The sequence below is a fragment of the Caloenas nicobarica genome, chromosome 15, assembly GCF_036013445.1.
Source record: "Caloenas nicobarica isolate bCalNic1 chromosome 15, bCalNic1.hap1, whole genome shotgun sequence".
NCBI lineage: Eukaryota > Metazoa > Chordata > Aves > Columbiformes > Columbidae > Caloenas > Caloenas nicobarica.
The window spans coordinates 7,260,130-7,277,621 of NC_088259.1; the positions used below are offsets into that span (position 1 = coordinate 7,260,130).

The 17,492-nt window shown below is 55.0% G+C and overlaps 1 protein-coding gene across 8 annotated transcripts; it reads left to right on the top strand.

Annotated features, from left to right (window-relative positions):
* The first annotated feature begins 119 nt into the window (after positions 1–119).
* LPIN3 (lipin 3) lies at positions 120–16,691 on the top strand. 8 transcript variants are annotated; one of them, XM_065645358.1, is made up of 22 exons: positions 120–207; positions 5,483–5,617; positions 7,147–7,347; positions 7,672–7,767; positions 8,529–8,764; positions 8,980–9,087; positions 9,522–9,642; positions 9,813–10,239; positions 11,102–11,201; positions 11,319–11,488; positions 11,571–11,664; positions 11,877–11,946; positions 12,545–12,637; positions 13,100–13,158; positions 13,424–13,550; positions 13,796–13,944; positions 14,104–14,190; positions 15,196–15,348; positions 15,638–15,749; positions 15,843–15,946; positions 16,075–16,119; positions 16,192–16,691. In XM_065645358.1, the coding sequence occupies exons 3-22, from the start codon at positions 7,156–7,158 to the stop codon at positions 16,217–16,219; spliced, it is 2,571 nt and encodes an 856-aa protein (XP_065501430.1). In that variant the 5' UTR covers positions 120–207; positions 5,483–5,617; positions 7,147–7,155; the 3' UTR covers positions 16,220–16,691. The 8 variants fall into 8 exon arrangements, with proteins under 8 accessions (XP_065501430.1, XP_065501426.1, XP_065501429.1 ...); XM_065645354.1 differs by having other exon boundaries at positions 12,545–12,649; positions 16,075–16,691; XM_065645357.1 differs by having other exon boundaries at positions 16,075–16,691.
* Positions 16,692–17,492: the final 801 nt, after the last annotated feature.

Consider the following 17,492-nt stretch of genomic DNA (forward strand, 5'->3'; position numbering starts at 1 on the left):
TCCATCGCCGGGGCGGGAGGGGGAGGTGACGTCACCGGGGCGGGGCGGGGCGGGGCGGGGCGTGCGCTTGCGCGCGGAACCGGGCAGCGGATCCGGGCACCGCGCGGCGGCGGCGGGTCCGGGCGCGGGGCGGGCGGTGCGGCCCGGCACCGGCTGTGTGTTCGCTGTAGCGCCTGCACCGGGGCGGGCGGTGAGCGTTTGCACCGGGTGCGTGCACCGGGGAGGCGGCGAGCATTGGGGACATAGGCTGTAGCGGGTGGCGAGCGTCTGCACCGGTCACTAGGGGAGGCGGCGAGTGCCTGCACCGGGCACTGGGAAAGGCGGCGGGCGCCTGCACCGGCTGTATGCGCGGGGCAGGGCGGTGAGCTCAGCACCGGGCGGCCGCATCGGGGCTGTGCGATGGGTGCAGGCACCGGGGCGGGGGGACACCGTGAGCACCGGGGCCGTGCCCCGGGGGGGTCAGCAGGTGCGTGCACTGGAGGGTGTACCGGGCAGCCGGGTGCGTGCACCGGGGTATGAGCAGGGTCTGAGCACCGAACACGGGGAAGATGACGGTGAGTGTGCAGCCAGACACGGGGGAGGGTGGCGTGGCCGTGCAGCGGGCACCGAGCACCGTGGGTGTCCTGTGCGCACCACGGCCTTGCTCCCCCCGCCGCTTCGTGTCACGTCACAGCTTTTCGGTGTTCCAGCTCAGCACCTTGGTACAGCCAAGGTGGCTCCTACCGGCTCAGGGAGCTGAACCGGCTCTGCAGGGTTGGGAGGGGGGCAGTGGGTCACACGTGGGGTGCACGGCCACAGCTGTGCTCCCCAGGCTGGAGAGCTGCTCTTGGGGTGACCAAACTACTGCACCCCAATGGCTTGGGCAGCATTTAGTGACAGCATGCTATGGGCAGGTCGGGGATTGAACAGAGCACGGGCTATTTTTTAAATAAAGTGTGGCTTAGAAACATTGTCTGTCTCGAAACAAGACACCAGCTTTGGACAAAAGATGAAAGATTTTCCAGCTGCCTAAACGTGCACGTCATCCCACTTGTCCTGGATTCGGAGCTCTGCTCACAGTTACATTGATGTAAATATGATGTCACTTATCAAAAGCTGTTGGCTTTAGAGCGTGGGTCTGGATTTTTGGCAGCTGGGACAAAAAGGCTAAGGGCTCTTAGCGCATTGCAAGTTCAGAGACTTCATTTTTTCAGGACGATTTAGTGCTTGGGGCTATCAGCTCTCCTGGTTTTAGAGCACGGATGGATTTCTCTGTGAACCCTGGCTCTCGGAGCCACATCACTGTGTGGGAATTGTAGTTTTCTGGTCTTTCTTTTTAAGTAAGCTTGAGCCTTTTGTGTTTACGGAAGAAACTTGAACTTTTAACAGGTCAGAGACTAGGAGCCAAATCAGCAGAGCATGTTTATGAACCAGAATGGGTGGGTTTCGGCCAGTCCTGTGACTGTAATTCAGTTTTTTCAATGCTTGTGATTGGCAACTGAGGGTGGTATTTCCTCCTCTGCAGGCAAAATGGCTTTCCCACCCATTCCATTGCATGCCAGGCCAGTCTGACCTGATCTTTCTGGGAAGGGGAAGGGAAAAAGAAAGCCGCCACCACTGTTTTCCTGTTGTATTGCTGACTCCAGGGCTGGCACTCGGAACCAGGGCTTGGCCCCCTTCCCGAGGGAGCAGGACACCTGAGCCTTGCTCCCCGCGGCTTTCAGGAGATGGGAATTTCACTCCATCCAGCTGTGCTGACTTGGTGTTTCTGCCTCTCTTGTCCTCTTTTGCTGAATCACCCCTTTCACAAGCCTCTGCAGCTCTTTGTTGATCTGGGGAAGGAAATGGGAGCCCCTGCCCGGCCAGCTGAGAGGAGCAGGCAGCTCTGCCAGGTTTCACCGTGCGCTCCCCTGCGCTGGAAAGCTGTCTCTCTGCAGGGAAAAAGGGCCATGGTAATGGGAAAGCCCTTTCACATCCCAACCTCTGATGGGAATTCCCTGGGGGATCACAGTGGAAGGATGTCAGCCGGGGATGCCAGCCCCGCCAGCAGCAGGGAGATGTCCCTGCCTGGCACAGGGACCTTGGACTTGCTGGGCTGATTGACAGCTGTCAGCCCCACATCTGGGGCACACAGGTCAATAAACTCAGTGGCTCTGGCCATCTCTCACCCAGCATCTGGTGCTTTAAGCATCCTGCTGGGTGGCTGCAAGGGGCGCACTGCGTTCAGGAAAGGGCATCTTTGCTTTTTGTGTCACAGCCTTGGATTTTGCCAGCATCTTCGGAGACTCCAGTGTAAGTGGGACACTGCTGAAGTTAAAGTACTGGGCAGGCCCGGGGAGAAATGGGCCAGGCTAGTGGCCATCACAAGATGATGCCCCAGAGCAACAGGGTCCCAGAGCATCCTTCCAGTGTGGGAAAGGGAGCAGGAGAATGTGGCTCCCTGGCTCAGGGGTGGGAAGATAATTTAGATGCTGCAGTAAGCGGCTCACAAGGTGGGCTTCCAGCCGTCAAACAGTGTTGGTGTCCCTAACTACTGGCTGGGCACTGTGGCTGGAAGGGTAGTCCCCGTTCCAGCCCCAGCCTCACTTTGCACAGCAAAGCGCGGCCCTTTCTGTCAGTTCAGTTCCCCTCTGGTCCTGGAGAACGTCTTGCTCCTCTGCAGCGTCTCTGAGCTGAGCTGTGTCAGGTCTCAGCCAGCATGGAGGCAGGCAGGTTGGCCGGTTTCCCGGGTTTGTCTTGCAGCTGGGTCATCCATCCTCACTCCAGGCCCACAAACAAGCAGGCAGCAAGGGGGGGATCCAAGGAGAGGTGTCCCGAGGGTCTCCCAGGCTGCTCAAAGACAAGTTTAAGCAGCTGGGAAAATCCCAGCGAAATAACGTGATAACCAAGCAAGGAGGCAAAACCCCCATCAGCCCCCACCTTGGAGGCAGCTGAAGAATTGGCTGTGGCCTGGCTCATCTGCAGCAGCTGTTGAAATACAAAGAAGGGGAAAAACAAGCCTGTCTTTGACACAGCTTGTCCCTTCTCCCACCCTGCGATTGAAGACACGACTTGTTTTTTCTGGGACAGAGGAAAATTTAGGAGTCTCTTGAGCAGCGAGTGCCTGGGGTGCTCCCAGCTGCCAAGTGGATGGATGGAGTTTTTCTGGAGAGGCACGGAAAACACTGGGATCACGGCTTCTAGTGCCCTGTGGCTGGCTGTGCTGCTGCCCCACGTGGGGCAAAGGCTGCAAACTGGGATGGGAGGAGCAGCAGGGATGCAGGACGAAAGCCGCCAGGATGGAGGCGGCTGTGAGCTTTGCTTTTCCATTGGAATGCAGGGAGCTGAAAATATTGCATCTCGGTTGACTAATAAAAAAAGCCATCTTGTTTTGCAAAGGCTCATTGCAAACATCTGTGGGTTGTGGAGTTCCCAAAACAGGAAAAAAAATCTCTTAATGTTGGAGCAGGCCCTGGGGGGAGGATACAGAGGGTGCACAGAGAAATTGGGGTGCTCATGGTTACAAGCCCAGGGAGTGATGGATCTGCAGGGCCCACCTTCCAAAAAAAAAAAAGGGGGGGAGAAGCAAGAGGAGGTACAAAAAGCAGCTGGCAGCAACCAAGAATAATTGTATGGCTTTGCAAAAAATTACCATGGCAATTAAAAAGTGCTTTAAGCTTTTTGGAGGAGGAAGAAGGAAAGAAGAGGTAAGTAAAATGCTGTGGGGCTGGATTGCAGGGTAGCACGGAGGAAGGTACAGACATCACTGAGTGTGGCCGTGGTCCAGCTGGGGATCTGCTGCAGGGGCACTGGGAGACGAGCAAAGCCCGGGATGTTGGGAGCTGGATGTAAGGGCCAGCAGGGAAAACCAGCTGAGCAAGGAGTGCTAGAGGTGTGTGATGGGGGAGCTACTTGCAGGGTACCTGAGTGCGAAGTGCTCACCCCTGTGCCCAGAGGGTGTGGGCTTGGAGCCACTGCAAGGCTGAACTTGTGCTGGCTTTGCCTTCTCTGTGCTCACCTGAGGGTGCACTCAGCTGGCTAAGGAAGAAATGATGTCCTCTGCTGAAATGTCCATTTTTGACCAGGTACCAGGCACCTGCAGCCGAGATTTGTCCTTGCTTTTGTGTTCCAGCCTTGGGGTTTGCAGGGTGCAAACCACTGCCCTGGGTGAGACCCACTGCAGTGGCACCACTGAGCACTAGTCTAAGATGCCATGACAAGGACGAGACACCTGACATGTCACATCCCGAGGTGTCTATACTGAGGTTACAGCAGGCTCCTTCCCCGCTGGGTGAGTGCCTGGTGACCTGGCTGTGGGGTTTGGTGGCAGCTGCCCACCCCGGGCTGCCCGTGAGCCCCCCTTGAGTGCTGGTGCTGCCCAGTGCCAGCCCACCTTCCTTGGGGACCACAGCTGTGCCTGGCCACCCACAACAGCTGCTTCCAGTCCAATTTCACCCAGGGGTAGAGCTCTCAGAAATATTAAGCTGCTGGAAAACAGGCATTCTTCCTCAGCTGGTTTGTCACAGCCTTTAGGAGAGTTCCCATATTGGGTCTGGGACCTCGTGTCTGGGCTGTGCTCAGCACTGTAGGGGCATGGGGGGGGTTCCGCACCTCCCACTGCCATCAACCTTACCAGTGTGGCACAGCTGAGGAAACTGAGGCAGAGGGAGGTAATGGGGCTTGCCTGGGAATGAGCTGTGGCATTTCTGCCAGTCAGCCCATCAGCTGTGACTAACCTGGGTGGTTTAGACCCTTCTCAGGGACTAAAAATATCCTAAGCAGCCATCTTCCAGCTTTGACACTTCTCTGCTCTCACAAAGCAACAAGTGTGGGGTGGAAGAGCCCTGTGCACATACCAGCAGAAGAACCTTTGTCCCTAAAGTGCCACCAACTCTTGTGCAGACCAGGAGCTGCAGCCACATCACTCCAAAACTTAGCAGAGGGTGCTGGGGAATCACCTTCCCAGCTGGACAACTCCAGCCTAGTGGGTCGGGCTGCAGGGGTCTTGCGGGTTGCTGGGTTGGAGAAGGAGGGAGGAAGGGTCTGCGTCAGTGCAAGGCGGTTGGCAGCTGTGCCTGGAGCTGCTGGAGCAAAGGAGCTGGTTGCAATGAGACACAGCTGCTCCATGCAGGTGTAAGCTGCCTCCCCAGATCCACCCTCTGGCCTCCCAGGAGCTCTCATAGGCTCAGCAAGAAGGCACAGTGTGAGAGACTGGGTGCTGTTTGGGAGACAGGGCCCTCCCCTTGCTCAGGTGAGAGGAAGGAAGTGGTGGGGAGAGGAGGAGCTGAGGTGAGTGTTCCTGCTGGCAGAGAGCAGCTCCTGGGGCTTCTGGGCTGGTTGCACCAAAGTTGAGGAGTTGCTGAGGTCCAGTAGCTGCCTAGGTAATGGGGAAGGTCTTGGGCAGTTTGCAGTGTGGATGTGTAGGGTGGGAAGGGTGTGCTGTTTGTTGAATGTGGCTTGGTGTCCCTGGGCTGGCTTTGAAAACCCTTTCTCTTGCCCTGACCACTTATTAATGTCTTTCCAGAGCGCGACTTATTCTTCACCTCCCTAACAAACCTGCTCCATCCATGGAGGGGTTGAGGTCTGCAAGAAGTCTGAGTCTCTTCTCTGTTCCCTGCCTGTCTCCAGCTTTCCTGGGTGAAGCTCACAGTTAAACTTGGTGAGCTGAGACCCGAACCAGAGCCGTTCTCTGCCCTGAGCTCTGGGGCTGAGCATGTCCCAGGCAGATGCCTGGGAAAGCAGCGACTGTGCATTGAGGCAAGGGGGCATGATGTCCCCTGGGGGGGATGCTGGCTCTGCAGAGGGGATGTGGCCCTGGCAGGAGATGCTCAGCAGCGTGTTTTGTGTGGCTGCAGTGCTGTGTTAAGTCCTTGCACCATGTGCTTACTGTGAAGGTGCCGCTCAGCGTGGGGCTGTGCCTGGGGACTCTTTCTGAACACCATGGGCTGTGCAGGTTTCTATGCCCAGGATTTCCCCTATGCACTCTTTAGGTCTGCCTGATATATGTCCCAGCCAGGAGCCCATAAGTGCTACCCTGGGAGCATCAGGAGCAGCCTGATTGTTCCTTCTCTCCAAAAATCCCGCCCCCCACAGTGAGTTGCTCTCTCCTGCTTGCTGCTGGGCTCTGTGGCACGGCAGGGAAGGCAGCTGGAGGGCTGCCCACCCGACAGCCATGCCCGGGAAAGCTGGGCTCAGCAGGTTGGTGGCTGGCCCCGTGACTCAGCAGAGCTGATGGAGGCACTGAAGCTTCGAGAACCAGCTAGGGTTTCCCTGCAACCTCCCCCGGAGGAGGCTTTGGGTTTATTCCTGGCCATCACAGAGAGGTGTGGGGGACAGGACATGGAGTGGTGTCCCCACGCAGGCTAGCTTCCTGGAAGGCTGGCTGGGAATGGGACGGTGCTGAGCTTGTGCAAAACAGATCAGGGATGCTGGGTGGCTGCAGGGGCGGAGGGCTCGTCGGGTGGCACCTGCTTGCCCTCCTCCTTTTGGGTAAAGAATCAACCCTCACCAGTCTCCCCTTGGGCCGGGTGTGTGCTGGGGGCTGTGCTGAGAGCCCCCGGGGACACCGTGCCATCAGCTGATCGTGCTGCTGGCACAAGAGGTTTCCTTTAGTTCATCTGTGGTCCTTCTTAAGTGGTCACTCTGTCCCCATCCTCTTCTTGGGGCGAGGGAGGGTGTGGGGCTGGCAGCTCAGGAAGCTGTGCTTGGTCTCTGCTGTGATGCATGGACACCAAGCCACTGTCCTGCTGATGCCAAGTGCTGAGCAAATGGAGCAAGGAAATCCTCTGGCCCAGGAGCTGGGACCAACACCCCAACGCAGATCTGTGAGAAACACTCCAGGGGTTTCAGTGCATTGACCAGGAGACAGCTGGCGGGGGGGGGGGCATTTGTTCTCCCATGGGGCAAATGTGATGGTGCATCCTAATTGCAAAGATTCCTCTCCTTCAAGCTGGATGCAATAACTGGTGCCCCGTCTTCTGTCCTGTTCTCTGGTGCTCACAGAGGCCCTGGCTGATCTCCATCAAGGCCCTTCATGCATTTGCCTCAGTTTCCCTAGAGGTTTACCTGTCCTCCTGATGGGGCTGTGTTTGCAGCTATGAAATGGTTCTCCTTGATGGAATTCATGTTGCACTTAGTTGCTGTAGCCCTTTTTCTGTACCTGAGTATACCTCTGTCTCTCACTTGCAGTCTCAAACAATGAACTACGTGGGGCAGCTTGCTGAGACTGTCTTTGTCACGGTGAAGGAGCTATACCGGGGTCTGAACCCTGCCACTCTGACGGGCTGCATCGATGTGGTTGTGGTGAGACAGCCCGATAACTCCTTCCAGTGCTCCCCATTTCACGTGCGCTTTGGGAAGCTGGGTGTGCTGCGCTCCAAGGAGAAGGTGGTAAGTGATGCCTGACCTGGGACTGTGCTTCCTCTCTGGTGTCTCCAGACCTAGGAGATGGAACCCACAGGTTATGGAAGAACTTTGTTGGAGGAGAATGGGAGCCCCGTTGAAAGAGGTGGTTGCTAATTTTTGGAGGGGATGCCCCCGAATGGAACCCATCCTCTTCCAGGGAGGACTGTTCTTCCTGGGAAAATTGGGAGGGGTCCCTCACCTCAAAGGCTGGGTGACCGTCGGTCCTGCGAGCAACCCCAGCCTGTCCGCTCCCTGTGCACCGATGGGTGGGTGGGCTCAGATGGACAGGCTGCTTCTGCCCCTTGCCAGGTTGACATTGAAATCAATGGGGAGCCTGTGGACCTGCACATGAAGCTGGGTGACAATGGAGAGGCCTTCTTCGTCCAGGAGTTGGAGGAGAATGAGGTTGGTGATGAAGAGGTGCTGCTGGTCTGTGTCCTGCTGTGACCACCTGCAAGTGCAGGCTTGAGGTGGAAGGACCAGGTTTGGACTGCCCTTCTTCCCCAGGTTGACTCCATTATCCCCTCTCATGTTTTGTGTGTCCAGAAAGGTTCCTACTTGAAGTACCTTGCAACCAGTGTGGAGGATCTGAGCACTGGAGCACCGTGAGGGAGCATTAGATCAAATACCTGCATTCCAGGCTGGCCTTCATCAATGGGCATGGGTCCTGGCCAGTCAAGCGGATATCTCAGAGCTTGGCCTCTTGGGGGATATTGTGACAGGGATGGGAGAGAGTCAGGTGCTGGGGAAGGCTGCCTGCTCCACTGGGAAGCAGGATGAGACTGGTTGTGGCTTCCAGCAGTCTTGGCAGCTCTCTCCCAGGCTGACTTGTGGTCACTGCTAACTTGAGCTGGGTTTGAGAGCAGGGTCTAAAGCTGAATCCCATTTGCTGCCTTTGTAATTACAGTCTTGTGGTGCCATCTCCTGCCTGCCTCTCCTTGCCCACGTTAAAGATGTCTTTAGCTTGTGGCTGGGCAGCTCTGCCTTTTTTTTTTTTTTATTCACATGTTGTATGTACAAAACCTTTCCTTTTGGGTCTAGCCACGAAACCAACCTCAAGCTGAGAGCTCAGTGGTGGTGTTGGTGAATGTTACATAGGCAAGAGCCATGAGCTGCCAGGAAAGGATGGTGCTGGAGCCGATGGGCTCTTCCCATCCCTGTTGCAGGGCAGCATCCCCTCCCGTCTCTGTACGTCCCCCATCCCCATGGAGGAAAGCCTGGAGGATGCTGCTCAGCCCTCTCACGCGCAGGAGACCACCAGTGCTGAAGGGACCCTGCGCAAGAAGAGGCGACGCAGGAGGAAGCCCAAGAAGAAGGAGCTTTTGGACTCAGAGTTAGGAGGCTGTGAGGAGTGCAAAAGCGAGATGTTTGTGAAGGGGCCGTGCAAGCTGCCAGCCCACAGGTGAGCTGCTTGCTCTGGGCAGAGGGATGCAGTGTGTCAAGCCTGTAGGTGATGCCCAGCAGTACTGAATCACGGGATAAGTGTTTCCAAGTTGGACCCCAACCTCCTGGGGAGTAGAAAGCCAGTGGAAATGGTGAAGTTGGGTATTGCTGGCTTTCCAGGAGAGAAGGCTGGTGCCTGAGAGCAACAGAACTGACCTCTTTTCTCTGCTGCAGGGATTCAGTGTATTTCTCCTTTACTGATCTACCCAAAGAAGAAACCAGGTTGTTGCAGTCCCCGGAGATGCACCCTTACTCTGATGGGGAGCTGGCCTCCATGGACAGGTAATGCGCAGAGCTGAGGTGATCTGCTCGGCTTTGAGAGCAGGGGATGTGCCTTGTGGCTGGGAAGGTAAAGGGACTTGGTGGTGTCAGGAGAGAAGGATTTTTCCTGGCTTGATATGGTGTGGCTGGAGGAAAGCTTGGAGCCCGTAAGGGACACTTGTGGCTATGGTCACAGACATAAGAAGCCTGTGTCTACAGGGCTCTCCTGCCTCTGCTTCTGAGCTGCTTCTGGACAACTGGTGGCACAGCGCTTTGCTTCCTTGGGCCTCAGCTTCTCATAGGTCTTGCTCATTTGTCATAGTCTTATGGAGTAGAACTGACTCCGTGGCAAAGCAGTCTTCCAGGGTTCTTGGCCCTAAATGTCCATGCAGTCATGGGAAAGCATGGGGCTGTAGGGTAGATGAAGTGTCCCACATTGCTTTTTCTTCTTGTAGCCCCACCCTGAGCCATCCATCTTCTCCCAAAAGTGACTCTGAGCTGGAGATCAGACCACAGGAGAGTTTTGCTCTAGGGGCTGAATCCCACATGCAGTGGACCTGGGGAAGGCTTCCTCAGGTGAGTCCCTGCTCTTGCTCTTCTCTAGCAGCTGGTGGAAGGGGGGTGTCCGAAAGGCCTGTAGAATGTGGAGGCAGCTCTGGCCAGACAGCTTTAGAGGAGTTGTCCTCTTCTACCTGATGCTTTGGGCACCTTCTCAACCTCAAACCTGTTCTTCTGCTTTCTTTGAGGTGAATAAATTGGAACGAATTGAACCAGCCAAGTCCACAAAGACCATTGGTACTGCAGCAACCACTGTCTCTGCGACGCTGGTCCCAGTGGATGAGGCAACCCACCTTGTTGCTGCCTCTGAAGGTCTGGGAGGAGGTCCAAGCCCAGCAGGACCTCAGGGTGTACCTTGTTCCTCAGCTGTATCTGTTGTTGAGCCAACACCTGCAACCCAGCATGGGAATGACCTCCCCAGGCTGAAGGACATCCCCACTGTGGGGGCAGAGAGCTCATTGGAGGCCTCCTCAGCCCCACAAGAGAAACAGGAGGGAGGTGGAAGTGTTATGCCAGAGGTTCAGCCAGATGTGGAGCCCTTTGAGGGAGCTGCTGCTCTGAGGCAGGTGGACTCAGAGGACCCTGAGCCCCAGCTGGAAATCCAGAGGAGACAAGGTGAGCGGGTGACTGGTGCTGCTGGAAGCAGTGTTTGAGCCCAGAGATGCCTCCAACTTGGATGAGGGACTGGGTTGTTCATTCAGTGTGACTCCTTCATGATTGCCCTGGGTATTCAAGGTGCGATGTGTTTGGTTTGCCTTATCCATCTGCTGCCGGCTCCTTTGCTTTGAAGAAACATTCCTCAGGTTTCCTCCTTCCAGTGACCACCCATCTCACCAGGAAGGGCTTTCTTGCCTTATGTTTCCTGAGCTCCATCCTTGGATGTCTCTGGTTTTGCATGCTTAGAAGATTTCTCAGCAGTGTATACGGTATCTTAACTTGAAGTGTCTGACAGCACCTGGCCTGACTTGTGTCTTCATCCTGAGCACACCAAATCAGGCAGAAAATCACCCAGAGCGAAGCATGCGTATGTCTCCCTTGACAGTGTATTTGAGGAGTCTTATGTGGTTACCTGTCCTAACCAACCTCACTTTTCCAGCCAGCATAAATTCAGAACAAAACTGTCTCCCTGAGAAAGGGACATTTGGGATTCCTCGTTATACAACAAGGGAGATCACAATGTGTTATCTTGGATGGTGTGAACTTCAAATGGCACCTTCAGATTGTCATAGAGACACATAGGCAGGACTTTGGCCTGTCCTCTGTGTCCTCTTGGCACGTGATCTCATGCCAGTGCAAGTATGTCAAGGTACTTTTGCTGCTGTTGATTTAAGGCAGCTTTTCAAGTAGGAAAAGAGATGTCCTCTTTATATGAGATATGAATATGATAGAGGAAAATGCTGCTAGCTTTCTCACTAGATGCTGAGATGGTTGGGAAGGGGATTCAGCTAAGCTCTCTTCCTTCTGTCTGTACATTGAGGATCCATCAAAAGAAGTCCTCACCTGGGTCCCAGTGACGTTTATCTGGAAGACCTTTCCAACATGGCTGAGGAGCAGGTGGCGCTCTATTTCCCCAGGAGGTATGGGTTGCCCCAGCTGGCCAAGCTCAGACCTTGAGCAATTCCCTTACAGCAAAGCATGGAGGTACGTCTAAAGCCATTGCCTGATGTCACCCCTGTTTCTTCTCTTGCTGGTAGTGACAAAGAGCAGAGTTCAAAGCCTGTGGCAGACCCCAGCAACCCTCTGTGTGTCCAGCTGCCACCCGATTTGCCTGCCGAGAGCCCCATGGACTCTGACTCTGATTTGATGCCCACAATTGCCCTGTCGCTGTGTGGAGGCCTGGGGGGCAGCAGACAGATCTGTCGTGGTAGGTTGGAGGGGAGGGGGAATATGTTGTCCTGAAACCCGTTATGTATACCAGTGGCATGACACAACTTTTGTCCCACCAGAGAAGTTCATAGAGCACATGATCTCCTACCAGCAGTTTGCTGAGAATCCAGGACTCATCTATGACCCAAACCTGGTGATACTGATCAACAAGAAGTGAGTGGCCTGTTCTTCTTGCTGCTTCATCCCAAGATGACCACTGTGGCCCCTTTGTCCGTGCAGAAACACTCCTGTAAGAGTGTGACTCCTTCCCAGAAAATGATTATATATTGTAGGAGGGGACCTTCTGGCCACGCTGCAGGATGGCAATCTGGAAACACCCCACGCTCCAGGGGCAGTGATGTTCCCATCCCTCTTGCTTCTTCCAGGTATTACAACTGGGCAGTGGCTGCTCCCATGGTCCTGTCCCTGCAGGCTTTCCAGAGGAATATTCCTGAGGTGAGTGGCACAACTCATTTACGGGCCATGCTTCTCAGCAGGGCTTGAAGAATGCAGTGGGGCTGCAAGAGGCCAAGCTGCCCATCTGGGGCTTTGTGGGCAGTATGGGGCAGAGCTGAACATCACTCCAGCCCACAAACCCTGAGGTCTGTCCTTTCTCCCCGAGGTACCTCAGGGTGGTTTTTAGATACCTGGGTACCACTGATGCCTGGAGAGCAGAGATTTTTTTTTTTTTTCTTGTCAAAAAAACCTCCTATTCTGATGTTTGTATCCTTGCAAGGCTGGCCAGAGCCAGGGGCCCTGGTAGTGTGGAGGATTTGGGACCACATGAGCCTGCTCCAGTGCTCTGTAGACCTGGCTGGGATTGTATGGAATAAGGCATCCAGATCTTCTCAAGCTGCATGAGGGGAACAAGTCATTGTACCCTTCACACCAAAACCATCTCAGCTCACAGTGTGACAGGAGTCACACATCTTATCCTGTGGATAATTTTGCAAAGGAAACCCTGCATGGACAAGAGTCTCCTTAGCCTGTTGGCAGCTGAGCCCCCTTCCTGGGCTGAGCACTGACTTCATCCTGTGTTCTGCCATGTTCACAGAGCACCATCGACCAGCTGGTGAAGGAGAAGATGCCCAAGAAAGGCAGCAGGTGGTGGTTCTCCTGGAGGAGGAAAGAATTCCAAGCAGAGGAGGTGTTTGCAGTGGTGACTGTGACAACCATGTCCCCAGGGCACAGGAGTCATTCTGGTGGCTGGCAGGGGTGGGGGTAGGAGAGCAGCAGGGTCCTGAGGATGGCCTGAGTACAAGGGCAGCCAGAGGGACCTGTTGGCAAGGTGACTTCTGAAGGTCGCTGCTGTCCTCTCAGGTCTGTTAGTGCCTGGGCAGCAGAACAATGCCTGGCAATGCAGTGATGTGGATTTTGTAATGGTGATGCTTCTCGCCAAGTGCCCCTCATGCCATCACTCAGGTACCACGTGTCCTTGCTGGTCTCCATGGCACCAGGTTGTGGTTCTTCTTCCATGGGGCAATGTCCTCATGAAGGTGGGGGGCGCATTGCCACCTCTCTTCTGGTATGGCTGCTTTGGGTGGCAGGGAATCCAAGCAGCTCCTGCTCTTGGCACCAAGGTACTGATGGCCTCACTCTCTGCCCGCAGCAGCCGAGGCCAGGGAAAGCCAACGTGGAAATGCTGCAGCCCAGCTCTGCTCAGCAGGGGTGAGTGCCTCCCTCCCAGGCTGCCTTAAGGAGTCTGTGTGTGTTCTTGATCTCTCCTCCTCCTAAATGTCCAGTTATTCCCAAGTCTACCTAAATATGACAGCAGAAAGTTCTGTTAAGGCTCTTGCTGACCCCAGCCAAGCTCCTCCATGACTGTTTTCTGGTGGGTTGGTTGTCCTGGGTCCCTTCCAGTTATCCCTGGTGCTCATGGGGAAAACCATAGTCTGCAGAATAAAGCTAATCTGCTCTTCCATTCCTTGTGTAGGCAGGAGGGGGCATCATCCAGTGATGATGAGCCCCTGCACCGTGGGGACATGTTAGCAGTGGACACCCCTGCACAGAAATCTCTGCCAACTTACAAGAAATCCTTGCGGCTCTCCTCCGAACAAATTGTATGCCCTTTACTCCTCCTCCTTCACTGCCTATTTGTGCATGCAGGGGTGAGACAACCCTTAAACAGAGATGTCACCACTCCTGACCTTATGTTTTTTTTAGGGCATCTGAGTATTTTGTCCTGGGTGGCCACCCTGTAGAGGCTTGGGGTCTCTGGCCTGGCCAGGTGGCAGTCTGGGCTCTGGCAAGCCTTGGAGTGGCGTGAAGCTGGTGTGTAACCACTTGTGTTCCCTCTCTGCCCCAGGGAAGGCTGAATCTGCAGGATGGCCCCAACGAGGTGGCATTCAGCGTGACAACTCAGTACCAGGGCACGTGTCGCTGTAAGGCCACTATCTACCTGTGGAACTGGGATGACAAGGTGGTGATCTCAGACATCGATGGCACCATCACCAAGTAAAGGGCCTTTTTCCCACCCCACACCCCTTACCCCCCCTGTTAGGGGAAAGTGTCTTTTAAAGGCTTGTGTAAGCAGCCAGGAGGGACCACAAACCCCATTGCCCTCCTGATCACCACCAGGCTGGATCATCCTAACTTGGTCTCCTTTCCTTCTAGGTCAGATGCTCTTGGGCACATCTTGCCACATCTGGGAAAAGACTGGACTCATCATGGGATTGCTAAGCTCTTCCACAAAATCCACCTGTAGGTATAGGGGAACTGGGAGGATGATGGAGGAGAGGCTGAGCAGGGGCCAGGGTCGGGGGTCCTTACTCACCCATGCTGGCCAAAACAGCCTCATTTTCTGCTGTCAGTGATGGCTGATGCTTGCTGTGCTGTCTGGCTGATTTTTGGGGGGTGAAAGCAGGAAGTCTCCCCTGGGAGCAGATGTTTGTGTTGCCTTCCCTGGGAGACGGGTGTGTTGGTGGAGGCCTTGCTGGGGAGATGTAGCTGGGCGCTGAAGGAGACGAGATGGCACAAGATCACACCTGAGAGGCCAGAGGCACAGCTGGCTGCCCTCGGGTCGCTGTGCAGCAGTGGCACGGGGGTCCGCCCAGCATTTGGGTGTCCCCCTGCCCCCAGGGGACCGACCCACCCCCAGGTGCCATGCTGTCCCCGCACCCGATGGAGGCTGGCGGCGGGTCCCCGAGGAGCCCGACCTTCAGCTCCCGGCACCTGCGGCCACTAAGAGGCACTGTGGGCCCGCGGATGGCTCGTCCTGGCGCCGGGGGGGCCGCGGGGCTCCTGCTGCTCGGGGGCCTGTGGGGTTGGGACTGTCCGCGCTGACACCCCGGCTGCCTCCTGTCACCTCCCAGCCCGCAGGAGCATCGTCCCCGAGCTGCCCATCCCACCGTGCTGGCCGCCGGGGGGCTGTGTCCAGCCACATGCAGCCTGAAAGGGGATGAGAAAGGTGCTGGCCTGGGGGTCTTGTAGGGGTGCGTGGGGACTAAGCAGCAAAGGGCACTTTACAGATGAGAGTCTGGCTGCTGGGAAGGACCTGGAGGGTGGTACGGGGTCCCCCTCTAGTGCTGCACCCCAGCAGCAAGGTGGGTGGGGATCTGTTTCGTCGTGTTATTTGTGAAGCTACCCTGCTTGCTGAAAGGGTGCACGGGTTTGGGCTTAGGCCAAATATTAAGCCTCCTTCTCTTTGGAGGAGCAGGAGGATGCTTTGTGCAGAGCACAGCTCAAAGCTCCCTGTTATCTCTCTAGGAACGGCTACAAGTTCCTCTACTGCTCGGCCAGAGCCATCGGCATGGCACACATCACCAAGGGCTACCTCAAATGGGTCAATGAGCAAGGCTGTGCCCTCCCCAAGGGCCCCATCCTGCTTGCCCCCAGCAGCCTCTTCTCTGCCTTCCACAGGTACCATGTTCTCTCTTCCTCCCCAGCCCTGCACCTCCTGTGTCCCTGGGGACACCACCCCCTTCCCAGCTTGATGCTGAGGGATGTCACAGCCTTAAACTGCTTCTGGCCTCCTTGGTGCAGGTTGTCTTTCATGGGAGGCAACAGGGGAACTGCCTGCCCTCCCTGGGGCTTTGTGGGGAAGCTCCTGCAATGCACAAAATAATTTTTGTCCTTCAAATCACTTCCGAAGGTAGTGCTGGCCAGCCAATGCCTCTGACTTCTGCTCTGTGCATGTCTTGTGCTGCAGGGAGGTGATTGAGAAGAAGCCAGAGGTGTTCAAGATCGCCTGCTTGATGGACATCCAAAACCTGTTTGCCACGAAGCTGCCCTTCTACGCAGCCTTTGGGAACAGAGCCAGCGTGAGTGGGTCTCCTGGGGAGGAGGGAGGGTTGGGGCTGCGGGGTGGTGTTGCCTTCCCACAGCTCTCACCCTTGCTGCCCTTCCTTGGACAGGACGTCTATGCTTACAAGCAAGTGGGCCTGCCGGAGAGCCGCATATTCACAGTCAACCCCAGAGGAGAGCTGATCCAGGAGCTGACAAAGAACCACAAGTCTACGTAAATGACCTGCTTGTTCCTTGGCACCTCTGGGTTAACCTGGCTTTAACCCAGAGAAGCATTTAATGGGGTAGAAAAGCAAACCAACCCCCCATGACCCCACTGCAACTTCTTTCTTCCCCCCGCAGGTACGAGCGGCTGTCGGAGCTGGTGGAGCTGATCTTCCCTCCCCTGGGGCAGAGCGGGAGCGTTGCTCTGGTGTGTCCAGAGTACAGCCACTTTGCCTACTGGAGACCTCCGCTGCCTGCGGTTGACTTGGGTGCCTTCTCCTGACCCCGTTACCTGTGGAGGCCTGTCCCAGGGCTCTCCTGTACATCCTCTGCCAGGACTGGATGCTCCAGATGCATCTCCTCTTCCCTGGTTGCTGCTCAGGCATTTTGCACTTCTAATATGGTCCATGTTCTGTACTAGGAACACCTCTTCTCTGGAAGCCAAAGGAGGATAAGAGGGGGCTCTGGCTCTGCAAAAACTCTGTTTACTAAATGGAAATTACTATGAAATGGGTCTTTTCTTAGTGCTCTTAACACCTTTAAAGCCTGGCTCTTCTTTAAAGGTGGGAGTGGGTCACTGTCTTATTTATTGACGAGCCTCTGGCATAGCTATTCCTACGTCCAGTATGACCAGTGTTCCTAGACAGTCCAGCTACCTCTGGTTTGGTAGTAGATGGAGTGAAGCTGTCCCATGGTTTAACAACTCATTAAGGTGGATGGAAGCTGTTTGGGGTTTTGAGTTTTCTTCACTACTATTCATTAACAGCAATAATTAATAAATAGTGGAGCAGCTGCACTAGAAAAGGACTTTTTAATTTTTTTTTTTAAAGTTTTGTCTACTGCCTTCACGTAACGTTGCAAAATTGATCTAATACAGGAAGCATTGTGTGCGCATTGGGGTGAATCTCTCCTGTGCCAGGAACCTCCCACAATCTTGTGCCAGGGCAGGAGGTGACTCCTGTGCCCCGGTATTGGAGCATCCCAGTAAAGCTCAGCTGTCCTAAAGCAGGGTTGGGCTTGGACTCAACCAGCCTGTCTTCATGCTGTGTGGGAGACTTCTCTGAAACCAGGGGGCCAGCACTGCTGTGTGTTCAGCCTGGTGCTCCTGCTCTGGGAGCTCTCAGCCGAGTAAGTACATAAAACAAAACAGGCAGGAGCACTGCTGGGTTCCTTCTTGCAGCCTGGCATCAACCTCTCCTTCCCTGACCCCTGTGTGTGAGTGTAAATCACCTCCTAGTCTGCCTGCCTTCAGGCTTTAACTCCGCATTTCTGAAAGCCACACAAATCATTTTGATCCTGGAAACCTCAGCAAGAAATACTTTATTTTTTTTTTTCCTTTCCAGTACAAACACTTTTTCAGCTTTTAAAATCTGAACAAATGTACAAGGTTTTAAAAACAATAAAACACAGCCTTTTTACCAAGATCAGTTAGCAACTGCCTCGGAAAGCTGCCCATGCAAGGACAACTACACGGGCACCATCTCCTTCCCTCTCTGCAAGCCAAAATTTTAAAAAAATGCCCTATTTTGTACAAAGTTCATTTCACTTTTTAAACA

Excerpts from the sequence above, each read along its gene's own strand:
- LPIN3 (XM_065645351.1), top strand. The coding sequence starts at position 7,156 with ATGAACTACGTGGGGCAGCTTGCTGAGACTGTCTTTGTCACGGTGAAG. Across the intron at positions 9,643-9,812 it reads CCTGGGGAAGGCTTCCTCAG|GTGAATAAATTGGAACGAAT; the intron begins GTGAGTCCCTGC and ends GCTTTCTTTGAG. Across the intron at positions 10,240-11,101 it reads GGAAATCCAGAGGAGACAAG|GATCCATCAAAAGAAGTCCT; the intron begins GTGAGCGGGTGA and ends CTGTACATTGAG.